This window comes from Oreochromis aureus, linkage group 9, assembly GCF_013358895.1.
Source record: "Oreochromis aureus strain Israel breed Guangdong linkage group 9, ZZ_aureus, whole genome shotgun sequence".
NCBI classification, from domain to species: Eukaryota; Metazoa; Chordata; class Actinopteri; order Cichliformes; family Cichlidae; genus Oreochromis; species Oreochromis aureus.
Genome location: NC_052950.1, coordinates 11241535 through 11262883, shown reverse-complemented (window position 1 = coordinate 11262883; position 21349 = coordinate 11241535). Strand labels below are relative to the sequence as shown.

General features: G+C 39.7%; 1 protein-coding gene across 1 annotated transcript in view; it reads left to right on the top strand.

The window, feature by feature from the left end:
* LOC116312677 (receptor activity-modifying protein 3-like) overlaps positions 1-21349 on the top strand; it is a 36359-nt gene that overhangs the window by 12595 nt on the left and 2415 nt on the right. Inside the window, exons 2-3 of the mRNA XM_031730131.2 lie at positions 10064-10093; positions 10457-10616. Of these exons, the coding sequence (XP_031585991.1) occupies positions 10064-10093; positions 10457-10616 (190 nt within the window). The remainder of the gene's footprint in view (positions 1-10063; positions 10094-10456; positions 10617-21349) is intronic.

The following is a 21349-nucleotide window of genomic DNA, read 5'->3' as shown; positions in this document are numbered from 1 at the left end:
TGCAGAACGCCGTCTGTGAAATTTCCAGCGGCGAGAGTAAAATGCATTTGGGAGGCTAACAATGAAATATTGAAAAATCTGCACTGTATAATAAATGAGTGACAAATAAAAAAGGACCTTGGCACAGAATTGAATCTGCACTACAAATAAATATGTACTCTGAACTTCTTAATGAAATCTGGAAAAAACAAAGCTAGTGCAGGGACCATAAACTCTCTGTGTCTGCTATAAAAGGCCAGTTTCTCAGACAGAGCACTGAGCAAAATCGATACAGGATTTACTGTTTTACAGTTTATTCCAGGGATCACACAATGGAGCGCCAAAAAAAGCTCACCAGGACAGTTTTTCTTTTTGGCCTTTTCTTTTGGAGTTTTTTGCGGTGTAACTTCACATGACCCAAACAGGTTGGCCTTTCTATCACAACAACATCCTCCCGTTGCCTTTTTGTTCGATCAGTACCCCACAATTACCACTGCACTCCAGCTGCCTGTTAGAAGGTCACACAGCTCCAGTGATAATAAGAATGATTGACAGCGTGTCTGTCTGTGTGTCACAGTTATTACTGCTGGAAAGGGCTTGGGAAATCAGTGTTAATGAATTACAAATTCTGGTTTCTGCTCTAAGAATGCCAGTTCAGCATTAATTTCAGGAAGAAGGAGAAGTATTTCTGGCACATTGGCTTTAGTATCATAAAAATTTTTATCACAGTCGAAAAGCCAATTGTTGGGGGAAGATTTCTGGAAACCAAAGGGAAACAACCAATGTGTGGGTAACCTTCTGAGTCAAAGAGAAAATAAACTAAATCAGGAAAGAGGGTTGGAGATAAGTAGCAACATCCTCTTGGCAGAAACACATTTGAGGCTACTAATCATCTCAATCTGTTTGTTCCCCAAGTTTTGTTTGACTATAGGAAGGATCCAAAGGTCTCAGAATTCATTCAACAATAATGGGAGCAAATGTTACCTAAAGCATTAGACAGAAATCCCCGTTCCATCCATTTGCTCAGTGTTTGCTCAAATCTCAGCTCATTTCTGGCTTTCACTTTAAGATTGCTTCTGCTTCTGCTGTAGTTAAAAAGCTTTCTATTTAAGTGAAGGAAAAGCTATCACCTCCTCAGCTGTCTCGGTGACCTTGGCACGATAACCTCAGTCACTGTTTGAGAAGCTGTGAATTCTCCTGGATCTTAGCACAGAAGGAAGACCAAACAGGGAAGAAGGATTTCCTAAAAACAGGTGGCTTTAATTTTGGACCATCTTGGTAAACACTACTGCTTTACCTCCTCACCCAACCCCAATTAACTTTTGATTTTTGCCAAATTTGTTTCTACACTGATTATAATTTAAAGAAAAATCAGAAAATAACTGTTTTCACAGATCTCTGGTCTTAAAATAATAATAATAAAAGAAATCCAGTAACCTCTTGCTTCTTCCTTAGAAGTCACAGCAAACTAAACAGACATTTTCCTTCTGAGGGTTATCCACTCATTGATCTAGCTTGCATCAGTTGTTTTTCCTGCAGCTGGTGAACACAGGGGGGCGGCATGCCTTGAAAAGCCAAAAAGTGAGAGATCTTCAAAGTCTCTTCATATAGTAGAGAGGGTGCAAACATCATTCAGTCATGCATACTAAATGGTGTTTGCAGATAAGAATAAGACTCAAAATTATTCAGACACGCAGATTTTACTTGGTTCACCTCATCTGCCTTTAGATTTTTTCCCCAGAAACACTGAATGGGTTTTCACTGTGTTTTACAGCACTCAGCATCAGAAGCAGCTCTTAAATTGAACAACTTAATACTGTGTGAGTTTGGGTGTGAATTTGTCTGAAATCTTTTGCTGAGTTGGTTTAAAGCAGGGAAGTTGGGAATTGATTAGCCAGCAAATCAATACATCTAGTTTATTGTTGAAGGGCGTACCTCAGGGTTCTATTGTAGGCCTATTATAATTAGCATATACATATATAATCTTTCAAGTATACTTCCAGCTGTGTGCTTTTGTCCAATCTTATTTAAAAAAAAATATTTTGGGGCTTTTTTTCCCATTTGGACAGGTACAGTGAAGAGAAAAACATGCGGCAAAGGGCTGGGAGTTGAACTCGAACCCGGGTCGGCTGCTCTCAGCCATTCGGCATATAGTTGTCTGCTCATCCCACTGAGCTAAACCCGCACACTCCTGTCCAATCTTGTTTAACCCAAGTTAATTGTACAAAAATCCCCATCTTTGGTTGGCCAAGGCGCATTTCACTTCTCTTTTCATTGCTTTTAGTCACCCTTTGTCCTGTCTTTCCCCTCTTCCTCTACATCTATCTTTACAAACCTCAGCATTTCGAACCATTTATCTGCATGGAAAGACAGGGGAGGCATCTTGCAGTAGATAGAGAGCATGACAAAGAGGACTCATGATTTGTTTCCCTTTTAAATTTCTCTGATGAGATAAAAAAAAACAAAAAAAACAAAAGAAAAACAGGACACAATATAGCTGCAGGCATAGATACAGAGTCAGACAAGGCTTCCCTAATTTCCTGTTTAGGATGCATTATTTAATCTTTCCCTGTGTTCAAACTAACAGAAAGTTTTTTGTCATGTCATGAAATTAATCTAATTATATCCTCAAAAAAACTCATTACCTTTCTGCCCCAGTGATAATGATGAGGGGGAACTAAAATAAGGCCCTGATTTTTTAAAATCCCTATCACTTCCGCCTATGCTTTAAATCTTTCTGGACAGTTTTGGCAGCTCATCTACTTTACTTCATCTTCTATTTCTTCTCACCTATATTTATCTAATTTAACAGATAGTAGATGACAGCGTAGACAGAGCCAACCAATGCTCAGCTGGAGTGCTGTCAACCACCACCTGCTAACACTTCGATTTATTTCTCTCACACTTCAAAATAACTCAGCTTTGCCTGCATAATTTACTCTCTTAATGCTGTTTTAATGTAGTTGCTTTTTGGTTTGGTTTGAGAGGAGGAGGTAAAAAAAAGGATAGAAAAGCAGCTGAAACTGTGATGGCAAAACAAGTATTTAATGATCATTGCTTATAACATTAAGTTAAAGAAAGGAAAGCTAATAATTGCATCCTGTTAGCATTTTGCTAATTTAAACCCCCACATGCAGAGAATTTAATGAATATTCTGCCTTATGGCTAATTCCTTTGGTTGTACAATGAGGAACATGCTCAGACTTAATTATCCCAGATTTATTACATTTATGTTTGGTGCCTGTGTCTTTTCAGCTGGTTGGTTAGTATTAGCTATAAATAACAGCTTTGCTGCATTTCCAAATTAAAGGGGCAGTAAATGAAACTGTGTCCACTCCTTTATTTTCACATTAGTTTGTTAGTCCACTTGTGACTTAAAAGCATCTCTTGACTGTAGCCAGTAAGAATAAAGCATGCAGTGACCTGCTGGGGTGGACTGGCTGGAAGCTAACTGGGTCTGAGGCCTACAGTGAACAAGACTTTGAAGAGACATGCCAGAGGTGAAGTAGTGACTCACTGTAATGAGTGAGAGGAGAGATTTATTTTCAAGTAGTGAACAACAGAAATGCATGACCGATATTAATTAGTGATATGAAGCTAATTGCTTAAAGCATGTTCATGTCACGTTAATAGAAACATGAAGCAAGTGAGGTGAGGAACAAATTTAAAAAATATTCAGGTGAAGTGAATTGTGTGAGTTGCTGAATCAGTTGAAACACTCAAAGATGGTATACTACAAAGGTATACTACTTGAATGTTGAATGAATTTGTTGCTTTCCACATGGTTTACTGTTAGCTTGATAGCATTTAGCAGTTTAGCAAACCGGCTGAGGTGCTCTGCAGACAATGCTGTCAGATGGCTGTGTAGCTTTATTGCACTTAGTAAACAGTTTATCCTGGTAGACTACCACTAATCTATGTCTGCTTTACTTCCCCAAGTTAATAGGTGAAAAAACCCATTTATCACTCCACGTGTTCATTGATTTTAAAGGCACAGTGTGTAAAATCTTAGCTGTAGATGTCAGTAGGTTGCAATCAAATGAATTCTGTTTTCTGCATAATCCTATCTATGGTGGCCGCTGTAGGACAAACAACGCTGACTGCCGTTCGGTAAATGGCCTGCATTTGTATAGCGCTTTACTTAGTCCCTAAGGACCCCAAAGCGCTTTACACTACATTCAGTCATTCACACACAGGCAATGGCAAGCTACATTGTAGCCACAGCTGCCCTGGGGCGCACTGACAGAGGCAAGGCTGCCGGACACTGGCGCCACCAGACCCTCTGACCACCACCAGTAGGCAAACATGGGGTTAGTATCTTTCCCAAGGATATTTGTCATGCAGCCAGGAGGCAGCCTGGGATCAAACCACCGACCTTTTGATTAGTGGCTGACCTGCTCTGCCACCTGAGCTACAGCCACGTTCAGTGGTGAATGTAGACTTCTAGTCCACTGTTGTTTACATCTCTCTCAATGTGTGTGCACATCTATTTACTCTGGAGGAGGCTGTAAAACTTTGTGAAAGGAGTTTGATACAAGCCGGCGAGTCAGAAAGGTGAGGTGGAAATCAGGGAGCAGAAACAGCAGTGTTGGAGGAAGAGGCAGATGAAGAGGAGGAGGAGAAAGCCATAATAAGAAAGAAATGATGAAAATATATAAATGTATAAATGTTAAATGGTCATACTTTGATCTTTAAATGAAAACATGATTTATAAAGACACTACACATGTGGCCGTACTCTAGATACATAGATAAAACATGATTAGGCAGAACAGCGTTGTCCACCTCGGGCTCTGTATTCAAGATGGCGGCTTCTGGAATACAGCTTCCACAAACTGGCGCCTGCTCCTATGTATTTTTAATGCACTCATTCGAAGTTTATGAGAATGCATCAACTTGTAGGAAGATGCAGAAGTGAAACTTTAAAATGACTTACTGGACCTTTAAGGATGTAACTGCCTATTTTAGTTGTAACTGTGACAAAGTACAGTTATGCTTTATACTCTGTAATTCTTTGACCGTATTGATGTGATTATATTGTGATGAACTGTGTCTGATCTTTGACCAGCTCCATCCACAGCAACCAGGAAAGGCCTCATTAGCATACAAGTGTGTGTGTGCCACTTGTCCTGACAAGCTGGCTCTCATCAGCAGCAGTTGTGAACCTCAGTGAAGTGCAACCTGAAGGGTTGATGAATGGGGTGAAAACAGGGAAGCGGCTGGTTGAGTGAATGAATGCATTACTATCATTGCATGTGTGACTGATGAGACATTTAACGATTTGATTGTCTGTAATGAGAGGCTGTGAATAAATGAATTAATGAGAAATAGATTTCTGCTCAAATGTTCCATTTGCATGTATGATGAACACAGGCTGTCAGACATACGAGGTTCACAGCTCAGGTCCTTCAGTTTCACACGGTTTCAGAGTCAGAATAATCTTCACTGCCAATAAAGTCCATTCTGTAACAGCAAACTGAAAAGACAGTCTGTTACGCTCTACATCTCACAGCCAGTACAGTATTTTGTATTTTGCATTGCTGCTATTTATCCCCTCTGCAGAGGTGGAGAAGAACCCGTTGGTATGCTTCACTTCCAATTTGTTTTTCAAAGTCTGCACTTTTCTACACCTGTGCCCAACTGCTCCACAGAGTCATGTGCATTCAAATTTTAAAAATTCAATGTTGTTGGCTTAAATAATTAGTGACTAATTAAAATGAGTCACTGCTTTACGGCTCAGTTTAGCATCTGTTAGCTAATTGTTTTCACTAAAAACGCTCTCATCAACCTGCCTGCCCCGCATCAAGCAGGTGAATAAAATGGGGCATTAAGCTGCTAAAGGAAGAAATATTAGGTTTAGATGAGAACCAGCTTATTAGTTTATGCTCTACTTAAACTAAAAAGCTGACAGCAGTCTTGATTCCTATTACCCAAAATGTAATATGGAACTTTTTAAAACTCATCAGCTGGCTCCAAAATGCAGCTAATATTGCTGTGTGGTCTGTTTTGCTGCAAATGAGTTGTTCCCAAACAAGTAATAAAAATCTTGGGAGGGTTGCTCAAAGCCACTCTGGCAGTTTTTCATCTGCCTTTTAAATCTAATATTGAGTTTGTTTATCTGTCAAACGCCAGGATGAGATATTCACTAAGCTGCTATAATTCATAATCACGAATCATTACATAACATCCAAATCTCTCATGCACACATGTAGTCATGATGCCAATTCTCCTGTGTTTCCAGTTCATAAAGCTGATAGAGGGGATTTACTCTCAGACCTTCTCCTGCTGTTACCCTGAGCACTAACTGAAGGGAGACCTGCTGTTAGGTTGTTGGTTGCAGGTTCATCAGATCCTCCATCCAGCTTGAATTTCTTAATAACTCAGAAGTTAGTCTGGACTTCCCTTTGGCTTATTTGACAGCGGCATGTACAAATGATGTTATGGAAATGAGAAGAACACCTGCATGTGTGCAAACTAATGTCAGCTTACTGAAGCAGTCTTAAATGAAGCAGAGGCACTCCATCCTGTAGTGTGTATTTGGTCCTGTCTCCTTTTTTCCTTCTCTTTCACTTCATCCACCGGCAGCTCACATGGCTGCCCCTCCCTGAGCCAGGTTTCTGTTTCATTTTCACTCTTATATTGTGGGGTCTTCCTTGAGGTGGCTTGAGGCATTATATTAAAAACTGGAATAATCAAATGAGTAAACCTGCACAGATTTACAATATTACAGACTATTACTCAATCAATAAGTGAGTAAAATTAGCAGTGGTCTACCAAAACATTTTCATACCCATTTACATGGCTTCTGCCAGTAATTGCCGTCCACTTCAGGTATGAGGATTTGAAGCAGATTGATTAATGCGGAAGTCCACTGGTTTCCAAAGTGTTCTCATCCCAGATAATCAAATACTACCCTTCTGTCACACTGCAGGCACCGCAGGCCTGGAAGCAGCAGCCGTGACAATATGGGGCAATTGTCGATATTGGATATGGGGATCGGAGGGATAGTGGAGGAGTAAGTCAGTTTGTTTGCAGTTCCACTCCCCGTGTTGGAGCTCTGTGTCTTCGTTTATTTGTTCTGTTTTTGCTTGGTTTTCACTTTCATTGTCACTCGCTGGTTGGATTTATTCACCAAGCAATTTGATTAAGTTTGAGTTAAGCAGGTTGACGCTTCACAATAACGTGTATGTTATTGTGCATGTTGGAAAATGTAACTTTCCGAGTGCTTTTAAGTGTGACTCGAACACAGAGCTCATATGTGTTATGAGGGATACTTGAGTTTGCTGCACAGCAGATTATGTACTCTATGTATTTATGTTGAGTGTTATACAAAGAATGTTATTTTTAGGATGTGCCGGCATGGTGGGAATAATGAAATGCAAGAGGAGACCTGTGGGAACATGAGGGCTGAAAGCCAAGCTTTGAAATCAGAGAGGGGAAGTTTCAAAGAGTTTTTATTGCACTCTGTGCATATTATTTGATTTGATGTATTGATCTGTAGACATAAAGGAGTTGCTTGGTGAACTGATGGCTTGGAGGATGATGAAAAATGATTTTCTGTCTCTGTTTGCAACTGTACACTTCTCTAATTTTCTTTTAAAAGTGATGGACTTGACTGGCATTAGCTGAGGGATTATTGGCCAGAGTCTGTGGCTGTGTTTGGTTCCAGTCTGAGAAATCTGGGAGTGACAGTCCAGTGAGCTGTTACGATTTAGAGCCCCCCACCCCCGCCTTTTTTTCCCCCTAGATGTGGGGAATCTTTCTGTCTTTAAAAATCTTGACTTGAATGTCTTTATTGCATCTTTTACTCTTATTATGTTAATGAAACATCTCCAAAGGAGGCTGAGTTTTGTTTTTTGAACATTTTTGTTGAGAACCTTTTCAAGGCTTTTTGGGAAATCTCTAGAGTGGAAGCAGAGAAGAATGTTAAGGAAAATATTACCCTGGCAGTGAAGGTCGCACATATTAAACAATTTTTGATGGATTTGAAAAAAAGAAAAGAAAAGAAGTATTACTCTAACGAAACTGCACCAATAAATCAGTTTAAAAAAATCCAGACCTGCTGTTGAGTGCACCTCATACGGCCATAAAAGTGTCATCACAGTGCAGCTCAACTTTAACCTGTAGGTGTCGGTAATGTGAGAATTTGCCATAAAACACTGCTGTGTGCTCAGAACTACCTGCAGAAACATTTTCATTAAATATTTTGCTAACTGGACCCTGCAGATGTATCCATTTTTAAGGTGCTAACTACAGTATTTAAAAAGAACACACACACAAGGAAAAAAAACCTGACAATCCCACAAATCTGAATATCCTTACATGCTCAAACATAGCAGTTTCTATATTTAGCATGCTAACTTGGTAACAATCTTTTCCCTCCGGGGTGTCTCTTAAACTGATCCACTGCTTTGTAAGCAGGACACTTCAAAGGGAGCTGTGACTTCCTGCGCAGCAGCATGTTTAGCTTTGGTCATTCCTCATGCCGCTGGAGTGAAAATGGGCTGTCCTGTGCAGGATTCTGAATCGGGAAGTCACAGGATGAAAAAAAAAGAGAAGGAAGGGAAATAGAAGTTTATCCCTTGTGCACTATTGTACTGCAGGGTGTCACTGAGATACCTGCCTTCAGATGTTAGTTTGCATTTGCCTCTGCTTGTTTTTGTCTTTTGTCTTTAAGACTTCTGGAAATTCACTGAAAGACTGAGAAAAAATAAATATGAAGAACACCAAAAAGAAAACCAATAGTGTAGAATATCGTCCAAAGCTTGGTTTGGCCTTTAAAAAAGATCACGTGGATAGATGGAGATGATCTCGAGTCTGTTAATCGAGTCAGCTAATCCAATGTAAAGTGAAACATAAAATAGATTTTAAAGGAAATGTCAAGATAGTGGGAACATTGCTAATAAAGCGATATAATATCCACGTGTATTGAGTATAAGATCATTAGGTTAAGATTAGAAAATGGTAATAGGTTTCTTTAATTACGGAAAAGTCACTGGAGCACAAATATGAAAACAATCAATTGTGGAGGAGAATTAAGAAAATAAGAGTGCGTGTGAAGATTTGTTTGCTTTCACTGCTGACACTGCTGGCTTACTGTTATGCTTGATGTGCAGTAAATGTGGAAAGATGTTCCAAGAACAGCGAGATATCTCTGTGTTTACAGGCCTGAACTTCTATGTGTTACTAAAGTATGCTCAGTTTAATATGAGTCATTTGCACAAGTACAGCTAGTACTCACAACGACCTGCACATCTTTATAGCCACCATGTTTTAGAGCGGGCTTACACATCATATCAGATTTATTTCCCCTGTTTCTCTCCTTGTCATTCTAGCACCTCTGTAGCTTAGTGATTAACATATTTGTGTAACACAAAAAAGACTCCCAGTTCAAGACTGTGAGGAAACACAAACCGAGAGACTTGCATCAGTCTTGTATAAAATCCTGTGTGAAATCGATTGCCTTGCAAATCAAGGTGCAACTAAGAGAAGCTTTCTTACTTTTTACCAAAAATGCAAGAAAACATTGTGTTGTTGTAATGAAAATGTGGCTGCTCACCCAACTCTAGAGTAGTCATGTGGTTAAAAACTGTAATGTTTACACCTGGTAGTTTAATATATACCTAACAGGCTGTCTCATATATGAATACAGAACTTTGGTTAAAAATGATTCTATTCATAGTAAAAGCTGCTGACCTCTGACCTCTGCCTTGGACATAGCCACTTATAGGAGCGTGATGTGGGTGTACGAAGTCAAGCCCCTCGTACACCCACCACCCACCCCAACCACCTCTTCAAATAAGTTGGTCCTGACACTCAATATATTTCCTTCAAAACTTTGAAAAGGTGAGACTGATAACTGTTAGAGACTGGTTCAAAAGTGCTAAAAAATATTAACAAGTGCTATGATGACCTTATCATAGAGTCCGGGCCACATGCTCTGTAGCAAAAACAATTACATATGTGATCATACGCGGAAGATGGAACAACAAGTGGGGAAGGTCAAAGGTTATAGTTAAAGCCAAACGGGGAGAGTGTGGAAATGAATTTATTCTAATCGTGTTCTTGTTTGGTTTTCTTTACAGTTAATGTCGGGATGATGAGAGGACTGTCAGGTGAGAATATCCATCCATTTATCCAACCATCTATTCATGCGTCAGTAAGAATGACAGTAACAGTGGCGACAGCAAAAACAGTTAAAATGAGACATATTGAATGTGATGGTTCAGCTGTTCCCAGAACATAAAGTGGATAAATTTAACTCACCATGGGCAGTATTAATGCTGAAAGATACAGCTTCATGACAGAACATGATGAGATGAAGCTTTCAAGAGAGATAGCTCATAAATGATACATGAACACAAGCCAAACAACCATGAGCGTCCATCTTTACCATGTTTCATCTCAGTTATTGTTCAGTTTTTCCAAAGTCACGCACACAAAACAGGACTTTTGTCTTCTGCTGTCTTTCCTCTCAGCGTCCGACAGTTTCAGCACAGAGCCCACTCCCCCGCGGGTGAGGAAAGTCTGCAACGAGTCCCGTCTGCAGTGGGAGGTGGAGGTCTGTGGAGAGGGATTCAAGGAGGACATGACTCACATAGATCCACAGAACTGGTGTAACCTCACACACTTCATCAGGTACCACCACATTTGAAGACTGACGCTGATAGGCTGTTAGCAGGTTGCAGGCGAAGTCAGTTCACAGTGAGAGCAACAAACAAATGGAACTTTATGTCACGAGATATCTGTGGCCCTAATTTTATTCTTTATAAAAGTAAATTAAGACTAAATAAATTAACTTTAACAAAATTAAAGTCTTCAAATATAGAAACTTTACACTTATAGTTGGACCACACAGTAAATTGATGAATGTATAACTTAACAAACCTTAATCCAAAAGCTTCTGTGACAAATCAACTGTAAATAAAAGATGGACGGCTAAGACAAAGAAGATTATTGGAGGCTCAGACAGTGGTGTTTCCTCAGTCACAGGGTAGGTATGCTTTATATGATATCACCCTTTTCTCTCCATTAGGGATTGTAATTTATAAAAAGATCATAATGTTGTATTTAATCATAAGACCTGAAACTCATCAGGAAAATGTTTACTGAAGTCATAAATCACGTGAGCAGAAATATAATTTTCTCGTAGATTTCTATACAGCACATCTTTTTTTTCCAATAGCACAAGTCGCCCCCTGCTGGCCATTAAAAAACATGCAAATCCTGTGACACAGTGAAGGAATCCTGTCGAAAAAGGAAAACTACTGATAAGCCTAGCGGGAATAAAATCTGAGGCTGGCAGCTGCTTTATGTCTCTGCTTTAAAAAAACAAAGTTGTGTATATGCTGTGTGAGGAGCACTGGATGATGTTAAGCTGATTTTATACAAAACTGCCATTAAATTGTAGAAACAAACAAACAAAGATGTAAAGGGTCACAAGTGTGTCAAGTATTTCAGAAACCATCTGCAAGGGATCTAAAAAGCTCTACTGTTGTTTTATTTATGTAACATAAGTCAGACGGGCTGCAGCCGTCATTACTGATCACGTCTGTGTCCGTCCAGCTAGTAATGACCTACAGTTTAGAGCGGTTACAGGAAAAAAATGATCAGAGCCTGGAAAGATTGGAGGATATAAAAGAAGAAATTATGGACACTTTTGCTTGAAGACCTGCAAGCAAGTGAGAGAGTGCTGCAATATTTGTGTCAAACTACATCAATCAACCTGTAAAGAGTGAGCTGATGGTGGTAATGCTGGGTATCTGTATCTGTGCACGTTTAATGTCTGCCAATATTTCTTCAGCACCCTGCATAGTCGTGCACTTATTTGCATCAAGTATCTCGAGCATTAATTTTGACACACACAGTATAAGTTCAGTTTTATTCGCAGGTTAAGGAATTTATCGCTGCTGGATCTGTTTTTGTAGAATCCCCAAATGGCTCATCCTGAGCACTTGTACTCCTCCCATGTGTTCCTAAGGAGATTCAGCCCAGCACCTGTTTGCCTGCGTCTCAATGTAATTTTGTGCTTTTTATTATAAATATCTTTATTAATTATCATTTCTCTTAACAGAGAAAAGATTCCCTCTTTTTAAAGACAGAGGCCATAAATTCTTCCTGCTCGCCTAACATGAAGTGGCGATCTTGAGAATAGTGGACACCCTCTGCTACGGACGCACATCTTTGGAGTAAATTAAAGTGTCGCCTTACATTAGCGCAGCCTTAATTTGACAATGACAAAATAGCACTTGTGCTATCCGGAAAGCGCACTGGAAGCTGCTTTTACAAGGTACGCCAGAGGATATTTGTCATTTTGCACAATGCAGCTGCTAATGATAAAATACATCTTGACACCAAAAAGCCACCCACATTTTAAATCTTTTATCTTTATCATTCCTCTTTTTCTCTACTATTGTTCCCTTCCTGTCAGAGTGCTGTATACTTGTAATTTCAGTTGGTGAGCTGTCAGCCGTGCATTTCCAAAAAACCCCCACTCAGATAGAAAGACTGTAATCCATCTCGGCCTTCTGTAGCTGGTTGAATGTCTGTGGGTAGGGGAGCCGTTGGAGGCTTGCTTCCCAAAGCTGGAGCTGGGTTTTTTTGTGCTTTTTTAAAAAAGCCCTGACCACCCGTTTGTGTCTGTCTTTATCCAGCTTTTCCATCTCATTCCTTCCTCTGACCTTTGACCTCTTGCAGTCCTTTCCCCCCCTCCCTTTACAACAACTGCAGAGGCTGAAGGTGCAGGAGTCAGCTATAAGACCGGTTTCTTGCATAATAACACTCACACGGGAGTCTAAATAATGGTCTGAGTCACTGATATGAAGCAAGATTTCTGGGAATGAGGGCCACCACCTTCACCAACTGCTCATATCCTGTGTTTTTCATTTTAAATTATTTTCTCTGTTTTTCTTGGAAGACTTGTCAGAGCTTCATGCTGATTTCCAGAAACAAAATATATTTGTGCTATCTGTTGGCTGCAGAGTCTCGATTAACAAATCAGGATGGCTTTGTCAAATTGTGTTCTGCTGACGACTTTTCTATTTTCATGTTGAAGACTGGACATAGAAAATAATTTAAAAAGCAACTTAACTTAAATTGAAATTGGTTGCACAATTAGATTGTAGACCGTTGTGAAAGAAACTTGTAGTGAAAATCCCTCAAAGAATTATAACTGGATTCTGCAGTCCCTCAGTCAGACAGCTTTGTAGCGAGTTTCGGCTTTTTCTTTTGGTTTTCCTTCGCATTATTGTTCAGCTTCACTACTGCGGCTCTCATAAACTGCTCAGCACCAGTTAACAGACTGACAAAACATGACTGCTGATGTTCTTAATACAAATTTAGCCATTAGCAGCTAAAGCTAAAACCAACAAACCAACACTGTATTTCATTTTATTTTATTTAGAACTTAGAAACTGCAGATTTACTGGTTTAACAAAAGAAACACTGTAAAGTAATAATTTGCTCACACTACAGTGGGGATAGAGTGCTGCTGACATAACCTGAGGACATAGCCAGGCGGTGGAAGGACGACTTCAATAATCTCCTCATTCCCACTGATACAGCCTCTGTAGAGAAAACAGAGTCTAGACCCAGTTAAACAACTCCTGAACGAACCCCGGGGGTTTACGAGAATCATCCTAAGTTTCTTAAGGCTCTGGATGTTGTGGGGCTGACTTGGTTCGATCTAGTTCTTGTTAAACTGTAGCTAGAACTCTCAGTCACTATTTTTTGATGGGTGTCGGACTCTATCAGGCTGCCCTTTGTCACCGATTTCGTTCATAACTTTTATGAACAGAATTTCTAGGTGCAGCTGAGGCGTTGAGGATATCTAGTTCAGTGGTCTCAGGATCTGTTCTCTTCTTTTTTACAATGATGTGGTTTTGTTGTTGCTCACTTGGCGTTGGGAATGAGTTGCTGCACCAGGTAGAGGAGTTTAAGTATCTCGAGGTTTTGTTTACAAGTGAGTGAATAAGGGAGATAGTGGGAATAGTACAGCGTCTGCAGTAATATGCATGTTGTGTCTGTTGTTGTGAAGAGAATGGTTGATCTACACCCTACCCTCACCCACAGTCACAAGCTGTGGGTGCTGACCAAAAGAAGGAGACTGTGGATACATGCGGCTGAAAATAGATTCCTGTGATGGGTGCCTGGCCTCGTCCTTAGAGATATGGGGAGGAGCTTGATCATTCATGCTGCTACTCCTCCACACAATAAAGAGCCAGCTGAGGTGCTTCGGCCATCTGTCCAGGATGACTCCTAGATAAGAGGTTTCTACCATGTCGTACTGGCAGGAGTCCTAGTGCATACCCAGGACAACACAGCTGCTTGATTTGGTGTCTCCCTGGATGAGCTGGAGGAAGTGGCTGGAAATGGGGAGGTCTAGGGGTCTCTGCTTAGGCTGCTGCCCCCCGACCCTGAACCCAGATAAATGGAAGGAAATGGATGGATCAAAATAATCTTTTGCATCTAAAGACATTAAATTAAAGTCCCAATAGTGAGTCAAGCTGACAGCTCCCCTGGCTCAGTGTCAAAACCCTCTGACCAGTTTCACAATGAAAACTCCTGACTGTAAACCAGACACAATACGACATAGGCTGGACACGATCCAAATTCATTATTTAAAGGTTATAATTAGTTTGTGTGTTTTGATCAGGGAAGTTGTCTCTGCATAAAAAAAGCCTAAATAGTAAAGTGTTTTTTTAACAGTGCTATTTTAAACGATCTGAAGTGCAGGATGGGTGGCGTAATGTCTGGTCTCTGTAGAAATGGATTTTTTTAAGAGTCTAAGTCACTTTAATCCTAAATCTGATCTGCCAGTGATGTCTGACATATAAGAGTGATAGAGAGATGAAACCACTTTGCCTTATTTTGCCTTTCCATAATCTTCTCCTGTGTGAGTCCACATTTTACGAGACAATTCATTTGTGTACGACAGTTCATTTACATGACAGTGAAGGATAAAATGACTTTCTCAGAAGCAGTGTACTTTGGAGCCTGGAAGTAGGCGATAAGAATGAGAGAGAAAGTGAGAGAGGGAGAGAGGGACGGCACGAGCGGAGACAGAAAGTGGTGAGAGGGATCGAGCTCGGAGAGCGAGCGGCCTCATGTTTAAACAAGCGGTGACCCCTGCAGAGCTTCCTCCATTTGACAAATGAGCCGTGCCTCTCTGCAGTGATTGCTGCTGGCCACTCACTCAGCCAACACAACTGTTATTGTTTGAAATGAGACAGTACAAGCTTGTCAGGTCACAGAGAAGGGCATGGATAGACCACTGAGAGGCTGTGTGTACTGTGCGTGCATTTATGCACTTCAATCATTTACTTCTAATAACATATTGATTTTCTGCCCCGAGCAGTTTACGGCTCCAGGAGAAGCCATACTGTAAGGCTTAATGTTGTGCACCATGGTCTGGACCTTTAATAATGAATTCACTGTTGTGTTTGGTCTCTGTGTGGAACAGATGCTGCTCTAAAGTCATCAGAGGTTTTCTTTTTTCCTGCTGCTACTAATGATAAGCAATAGACCATTTAGATGAGGAAACCTTATTCTAAGTGGGTTATGTGGTCATAACACACCACTGATACCAACAGCTGTGAGCCTCCTGGAGAGTGAAGAGAGAAGACTGGGAACGGTTAAACTCATTTGAAGGTGAAGCTGTTTAAATATTGTTACATCTTTTCTCCCGTTTGAGCAAAGAAGCTCTCAAGTTACAAAATGTAAGTCCAAGTCAAATGTCAAGTTGTGTTAAGACAGAAACAAAACACATTTTCTAACATCTGCCACGAATTTGACAGATGAAGAAGTGTCAGCTGTGCACTTCAAAGGGGGCTCGTTGTTAACTCTTTATTAAGGTTTAGGTGGGGGTGGGTCGTAGTAGTAGTTCATCTCCACCTCTCTGTGGTAAGGCAGCGTGGACAAAGAACAACAGCCTTTCCTGCACTTTGTTAAGCTGAACAGGGTGTTTTTATGTGTAGGTGGTGGTGTAGACTTCTTTACGTTAAAACATGAATAATGTAACTGTCGTATTTCTATGATTTGCCTTTCTTTCCCTCTTTTCTCCTGATTTAAAAACATCTGAATGAAGAAAACGAACAAGCCTGTCATTTCACAGACACTTTAAGTTCTTGCTTAATTTAATAACTACCTTATCACTCTTGTGAAATCACCAAAGAACTTCAACTATTCACCACTCAGCAGTAAAAATGTTACAAATGTTGTAACCAGCATTGCATTAGATGTTTGTACAACACAATGTCCAAATATGAATCAGTCACCTGTCTTTAATAACAGTCTTTGGATCCCTCGCAGCGCATAAATAACAAAATGTGTTCTTGATTAAGTTGTAACTTAAGCCGTTGCAACCATGTATAATTAACTCTATTGAAAGTAAATGCTTCAACTACCTCTTGGTTTGATATAAAAGTATTCTTCAAGACATTGGCCAGAAGGTTATAATAAGACCTTTCATATTATTAAAATAGCTCTGGAAAAAAAATCAAACATTCATTTCCTAAAGATGTCCTTTCCATATATTACATGGAAAATGTATTTTACCATATAAATGGTGAAGGTCAACTTTCTTTGTCGGATGAGCTATTGTTAATCTAAGGACTCATCCTTCATGGAGCCAGAGGAACAAAGAATTGATATTAAGGATTTTTTTTGTGAAGCGCATTTCTCATTATAAAATCCCAGTCTTTGGAAGAAAAAAAAAGTTATTACACAAATGGTTAATGGGAATCGTTTTAAAGATTCTTTTATGCTACAAATATGTGTGTGAAGTGCAGAGAGGTAAAAAGTACAAAAAAACTATTTCTTAGTTTTGTTCATGTTTGTCACACTTAAATGTTTCAGATCATCAAGTAAATGCAAGATGCTGTTTTTAAATGATGATTTCATCTAAGGAAAAACACAACAAAAAACTACCCACCTACATGATGCTGTGTCAAAACACCTAATAACTGGTTGTGCCACCTTTGCACCAAGATTTCTTTTAATTCAGCCACACTGAACAGCCTCTTTAAGGTGATGACAAAGTATCTCATCGTTGTATTTTTACTCAGTTGTATATAGCATTTGTATTCTATTTTTATCTTATTGTATATTTTATTCTATTTTATTCTACTGTATATAGTATTTTATTTTATTTTATTTTATTTTATTCTATTCTGTACAGTTGTGTACTGTATTTATTCTTATTTTATCTTATTCTAATTTTTCCTTCATAACTTTTGCACTGTCCACTTCCTGCTGTGACAAAACAAATTTCCCACGTGTGGGACTAATAAAGGTTATCTTATCTTATCTTATCTTATCTTATCTCAATTAGATTTAAGTCCAGACTTTGACTGGACCACTCCAAAGCTTGCTTGGTTTGGTTTTTTAAACACTCTGAGGTGGACCTTCTGGTGTGTTTTTGATCATTGTCCTGCTGCATAAGCCAAGTGTGCTTGAGCTTCATGGCACAAACTAATAGTCGGACATTCTCCTTCAGGTAGAGAGCAGAATTCACAGTAAGTCATCCAGGTCCTGAAGTAGCACAGAAGCCTCAGACCATCACACTACTGCCACCATGTTCAACTGTTATTATGATGTTCCTTTTCTGAAATGCTGTTAGTTTTACTCCAGATTTAACTGGAGTCAAACCTTCCAGAAAGTTGAACTTTTGTCTCATCAGTCCACACAATATTTCCCTCATTTGGGTATTTGGGTTCTTTTTGGTCAGCAGTGGTTTTTCTCCTTGACGCCATTTGTGCCCAGTCTCTTCCTTACTGTTGTATAATTCTGACTCTGATCTTAACTGAGGAAAGTGAGGCTTGCAGTTCTTTCCATGTTGTTCTGGGTTCTTTGTGCCCTCCTGGATGAGTCGTCGATGTGATCTTGAAGTAATTTTATTAGGTTGGTAGGTAAATTGGTATTCTCCATTGGTGGCTCTCACTGTGGTTCACTAAAGTCCCAAAACCTTAAAATTGGCTTTGTAACCTTTTCCAGACTGATAGATGTCACTGACTTTGTTTCCCAGCTGTTTCTTTGGATGTCTTGTGACATTTTTTTTTAGATTTAAGAACTTTTAGCCTGATTCAGTTTGTCAAACAGGTTCTTTTCAAGTTATTTCTTGATTCAACAGGTCTGGCCGTAATCAGGCCTGGGTGTGGCTAGTGACAGTTGAACTCACCTTTCCAAAAAAATCAAACACTGTTGATCACACAGGAACAGGTGTTTTTGGAATGCTTTTTTCTATTTACTCAGGTTACCTTTGACTAATATTAAAATTTATTTGATGACCTGAAACATGTAAGTGTGACAAAAACCTAAGCAACTGTATAAGCTCAGTTATCGGAAAGCTGTGTGACTCAGACTATGGTTATTGAAGAGTTTGCAGGTACTCTGCTGCACTTATTGCTCACTTTGGACATTTAGAAGCTAGAATAATTTTTGCATTATTATGGAAGACATACCTTTTATTATGTCAAATAACTGAGAGCCTGTGTAGCTTTGGGGAGACTAGTTGATGTTGTAAAAAGTAAGAGGAAGTAGTTAGCAGGAAATCTTAAAACTTACAATGGTTTTAAACTTACTGGAAGCTATTTCCCCCCCTTTCTTTGTATTGGGTGTAATAAGACTCACTATATCACCGGACATGCACCAAAAAATTAAATATATTAAAAAACCCTGTAACAACATTTAGAAATGTGAATATGTGGAGTCTCCTTGCTATTAAACAAATTACAAGCTATTGCCTTTCAGAGCTAAACGCTCAAATTGATTTATGGGCCTGGATTTTTCTTGGGGCTTAACAATATCTCAGGGAAAGAATTAGAATAACACAGTTAGTGAAGCTTTATGTCTTGGCATTAAAATACTCCAACTGGTACCAACTACCAGCAATTTCAGCATCTGTCTGCAATCTCAAAACTGTTATGTGGGTATACAACTATCTGTATCGTTACACATGAGTGTGTTTGGCTATATTGTGCATCATGTGTGTAGTCATCGCCATGGTTATGCAATCATTGGGACATCAGCTGTGAATCAGATCAAACTATTTTTTTCTACCCTCGTAACTGATTATCCCATGTTGATGAGAGTTTGAAAACGCGTTGCTGTGCGTTACATCTGGGAAACAGTTTCAAAGGTCTGCTGTTCCCTACGATTTCAGTCTGCATTTGGATCACTTCTGTCTAATAGCTCTTGTACTCCCTGCCTTTGTGTTTTCTCCAGTCATCAAAGCCGTTTCTCTGCCATCACGTTCTCAGGTTCTTCTGTCAGTGGCGTAAAACCACATTTTTTTAAAAAAAGCATCAGTTTCGTAGGCCTTAATGACTCCCAGTATCTTACCACATTAATCAAAATAATTGCATCTGCAGATATTTCTAAAGAGTTAGCAACTTTCAAACATAACATATGAGCTTATGCCCCTCCAATAATATACTGCTGCTGAGTTCAGATTTGACAGGGCACTCGTCTTATCGGACATATGGTGCCTTCTTGCCCTGCTTGCAGTGCACTATATGCATCTATACACAGTGTAAACACACAGACAGCAGGGCTTATTTGATTTGTGGCACTTAAGCAAAGGGCATTCATAAAACAATGGCTGCAGCTTGACGTCAGAACCAAACTTATATACGCTATAGACAGGGCAGCAGGGTGAAGCGGTCTAAATATTAGATAGCACATTAATGAGCCCTTGTTTTTGCTCTTGGCTGTTGTCCTATGGCAGGGTGGTAAATCTGTGTAGCAGTTTAACATAATGTTGCTGATGTTACCTTGTATTTCAAAGATTTACTGTCAGCACAAATGTTTATGTGTTTCGGTTTTTGTCAGTAGACTCACACATGCACATGCACTACTAAGCATTCATTGGGCACTACGTGACTACATGATTCCACAGGAATTATGAGGGTAAGCAGCAGACAGTCGGTGCTAATCAAATGCACTTGATTAGGTGATCATTAGCAAGTGTGAGCACCTCTATGAGAGCAGATGTTTAGGCAATGGTGCAATCTTCCCAGGAGTGAGTGTTTCAACAAATTCACCCAAAGGTCAGACTGTGCAATGTTCAGAGATATTGCAAAAAACCCAAGAGCTACAATTCAGACTGCAGTCCTCAGCATATTAAATGTTAAAGTTCATGAGAGTACAACTAGAAAAAGACTGAACACAGTATGGCTTATTTAGAAAGGATGCCAGGAGTCTCTCTAAAGAGACCCAGCAGCACAGCTTAGGTTTGCAAAGCTGTATTTGAACAAACCACAAGACTTCTGGAAGGATGTTCTTTGGACAGACAAAACCAAAGTGGAGATGTTTGACTATAATGCACAACATCACAGTCGGTGAACACCAAGCTGAAGACACATTAGCACAAACACCTCATACCGACTGTCAGCACGGTGGTGGAGGAGAACTCTTACTTCATTTTCTTTCTGCTAAAGGTGGCTCTACAAACTACTTTGTCATGGCTGCGATGAGTTTTTCACAGGACTGCACATCAAGAAAAAGAAAGCTCAGCTGCCTCGCAATTTTAAACGTACATGCAGTGTAGAGTATATATACACTTTGTTGGCCTCAGAATATCAGATGAAAAAGAAAAACTCGTCCTTAAATCATCAAGATTCTGATTCTATATTAAAACCACAATTAAGCACGGGCTTAATATAGTGGGTAATTGGCAGTGCAGTTTGTCATTAAGATCGCTGATGACCTGTGCAGTTATTTCAAATGATTCCCCAGGCTATACAAGTCCCACGCTAATATTGCATAAGATGCCAGTAATTAAGGCATTATACAGTTTAAAAATAAATCTGAACAAAGCAGAAGTGGTGCCAAAACGACAAAGAACAAAGTTTTGTCGAAAAAAGTTGTAAAAATGACATCAATTAGGAAGCAAAAATAGGAAACTGTTTGCAGTACTGCTATAGCTGATGACATGACAGCTCACAGTTGCTAGTACAGTATTTTAGCGAGCACAACAATAGTGTTTACTTCATGAACCGTAGCACAGTCTTTTTTACCAGCCAGTCTGTAACTTTTAATAACATAGAGTGTCAGAGCCACATCATCGAAACATGACAAACCAGCTTCGGATCAGCAGGGAGTGTGAGAATACTGTCGCTCGGTTTAATGTTCACCTGCTGAGGATGGGAGCAGCTCTCAGTGTGTCATGAGAAAAGAAGCTGGACTTCTTTGATAGAGAATGCAGGACGGAGAACGAGGGATTAGAAATGGTTCAATGTATTCATCGAAGCAGAGCTCTGAGTTTAAAAAGCTCCTGGTGAAATAGAGATGGTAGTGGGCCAGAAAAAGCAGTGTGTACCCAATCACTATGATGGATTACATACCAAATTGCTGATGCTCAGGTTATTACTAGC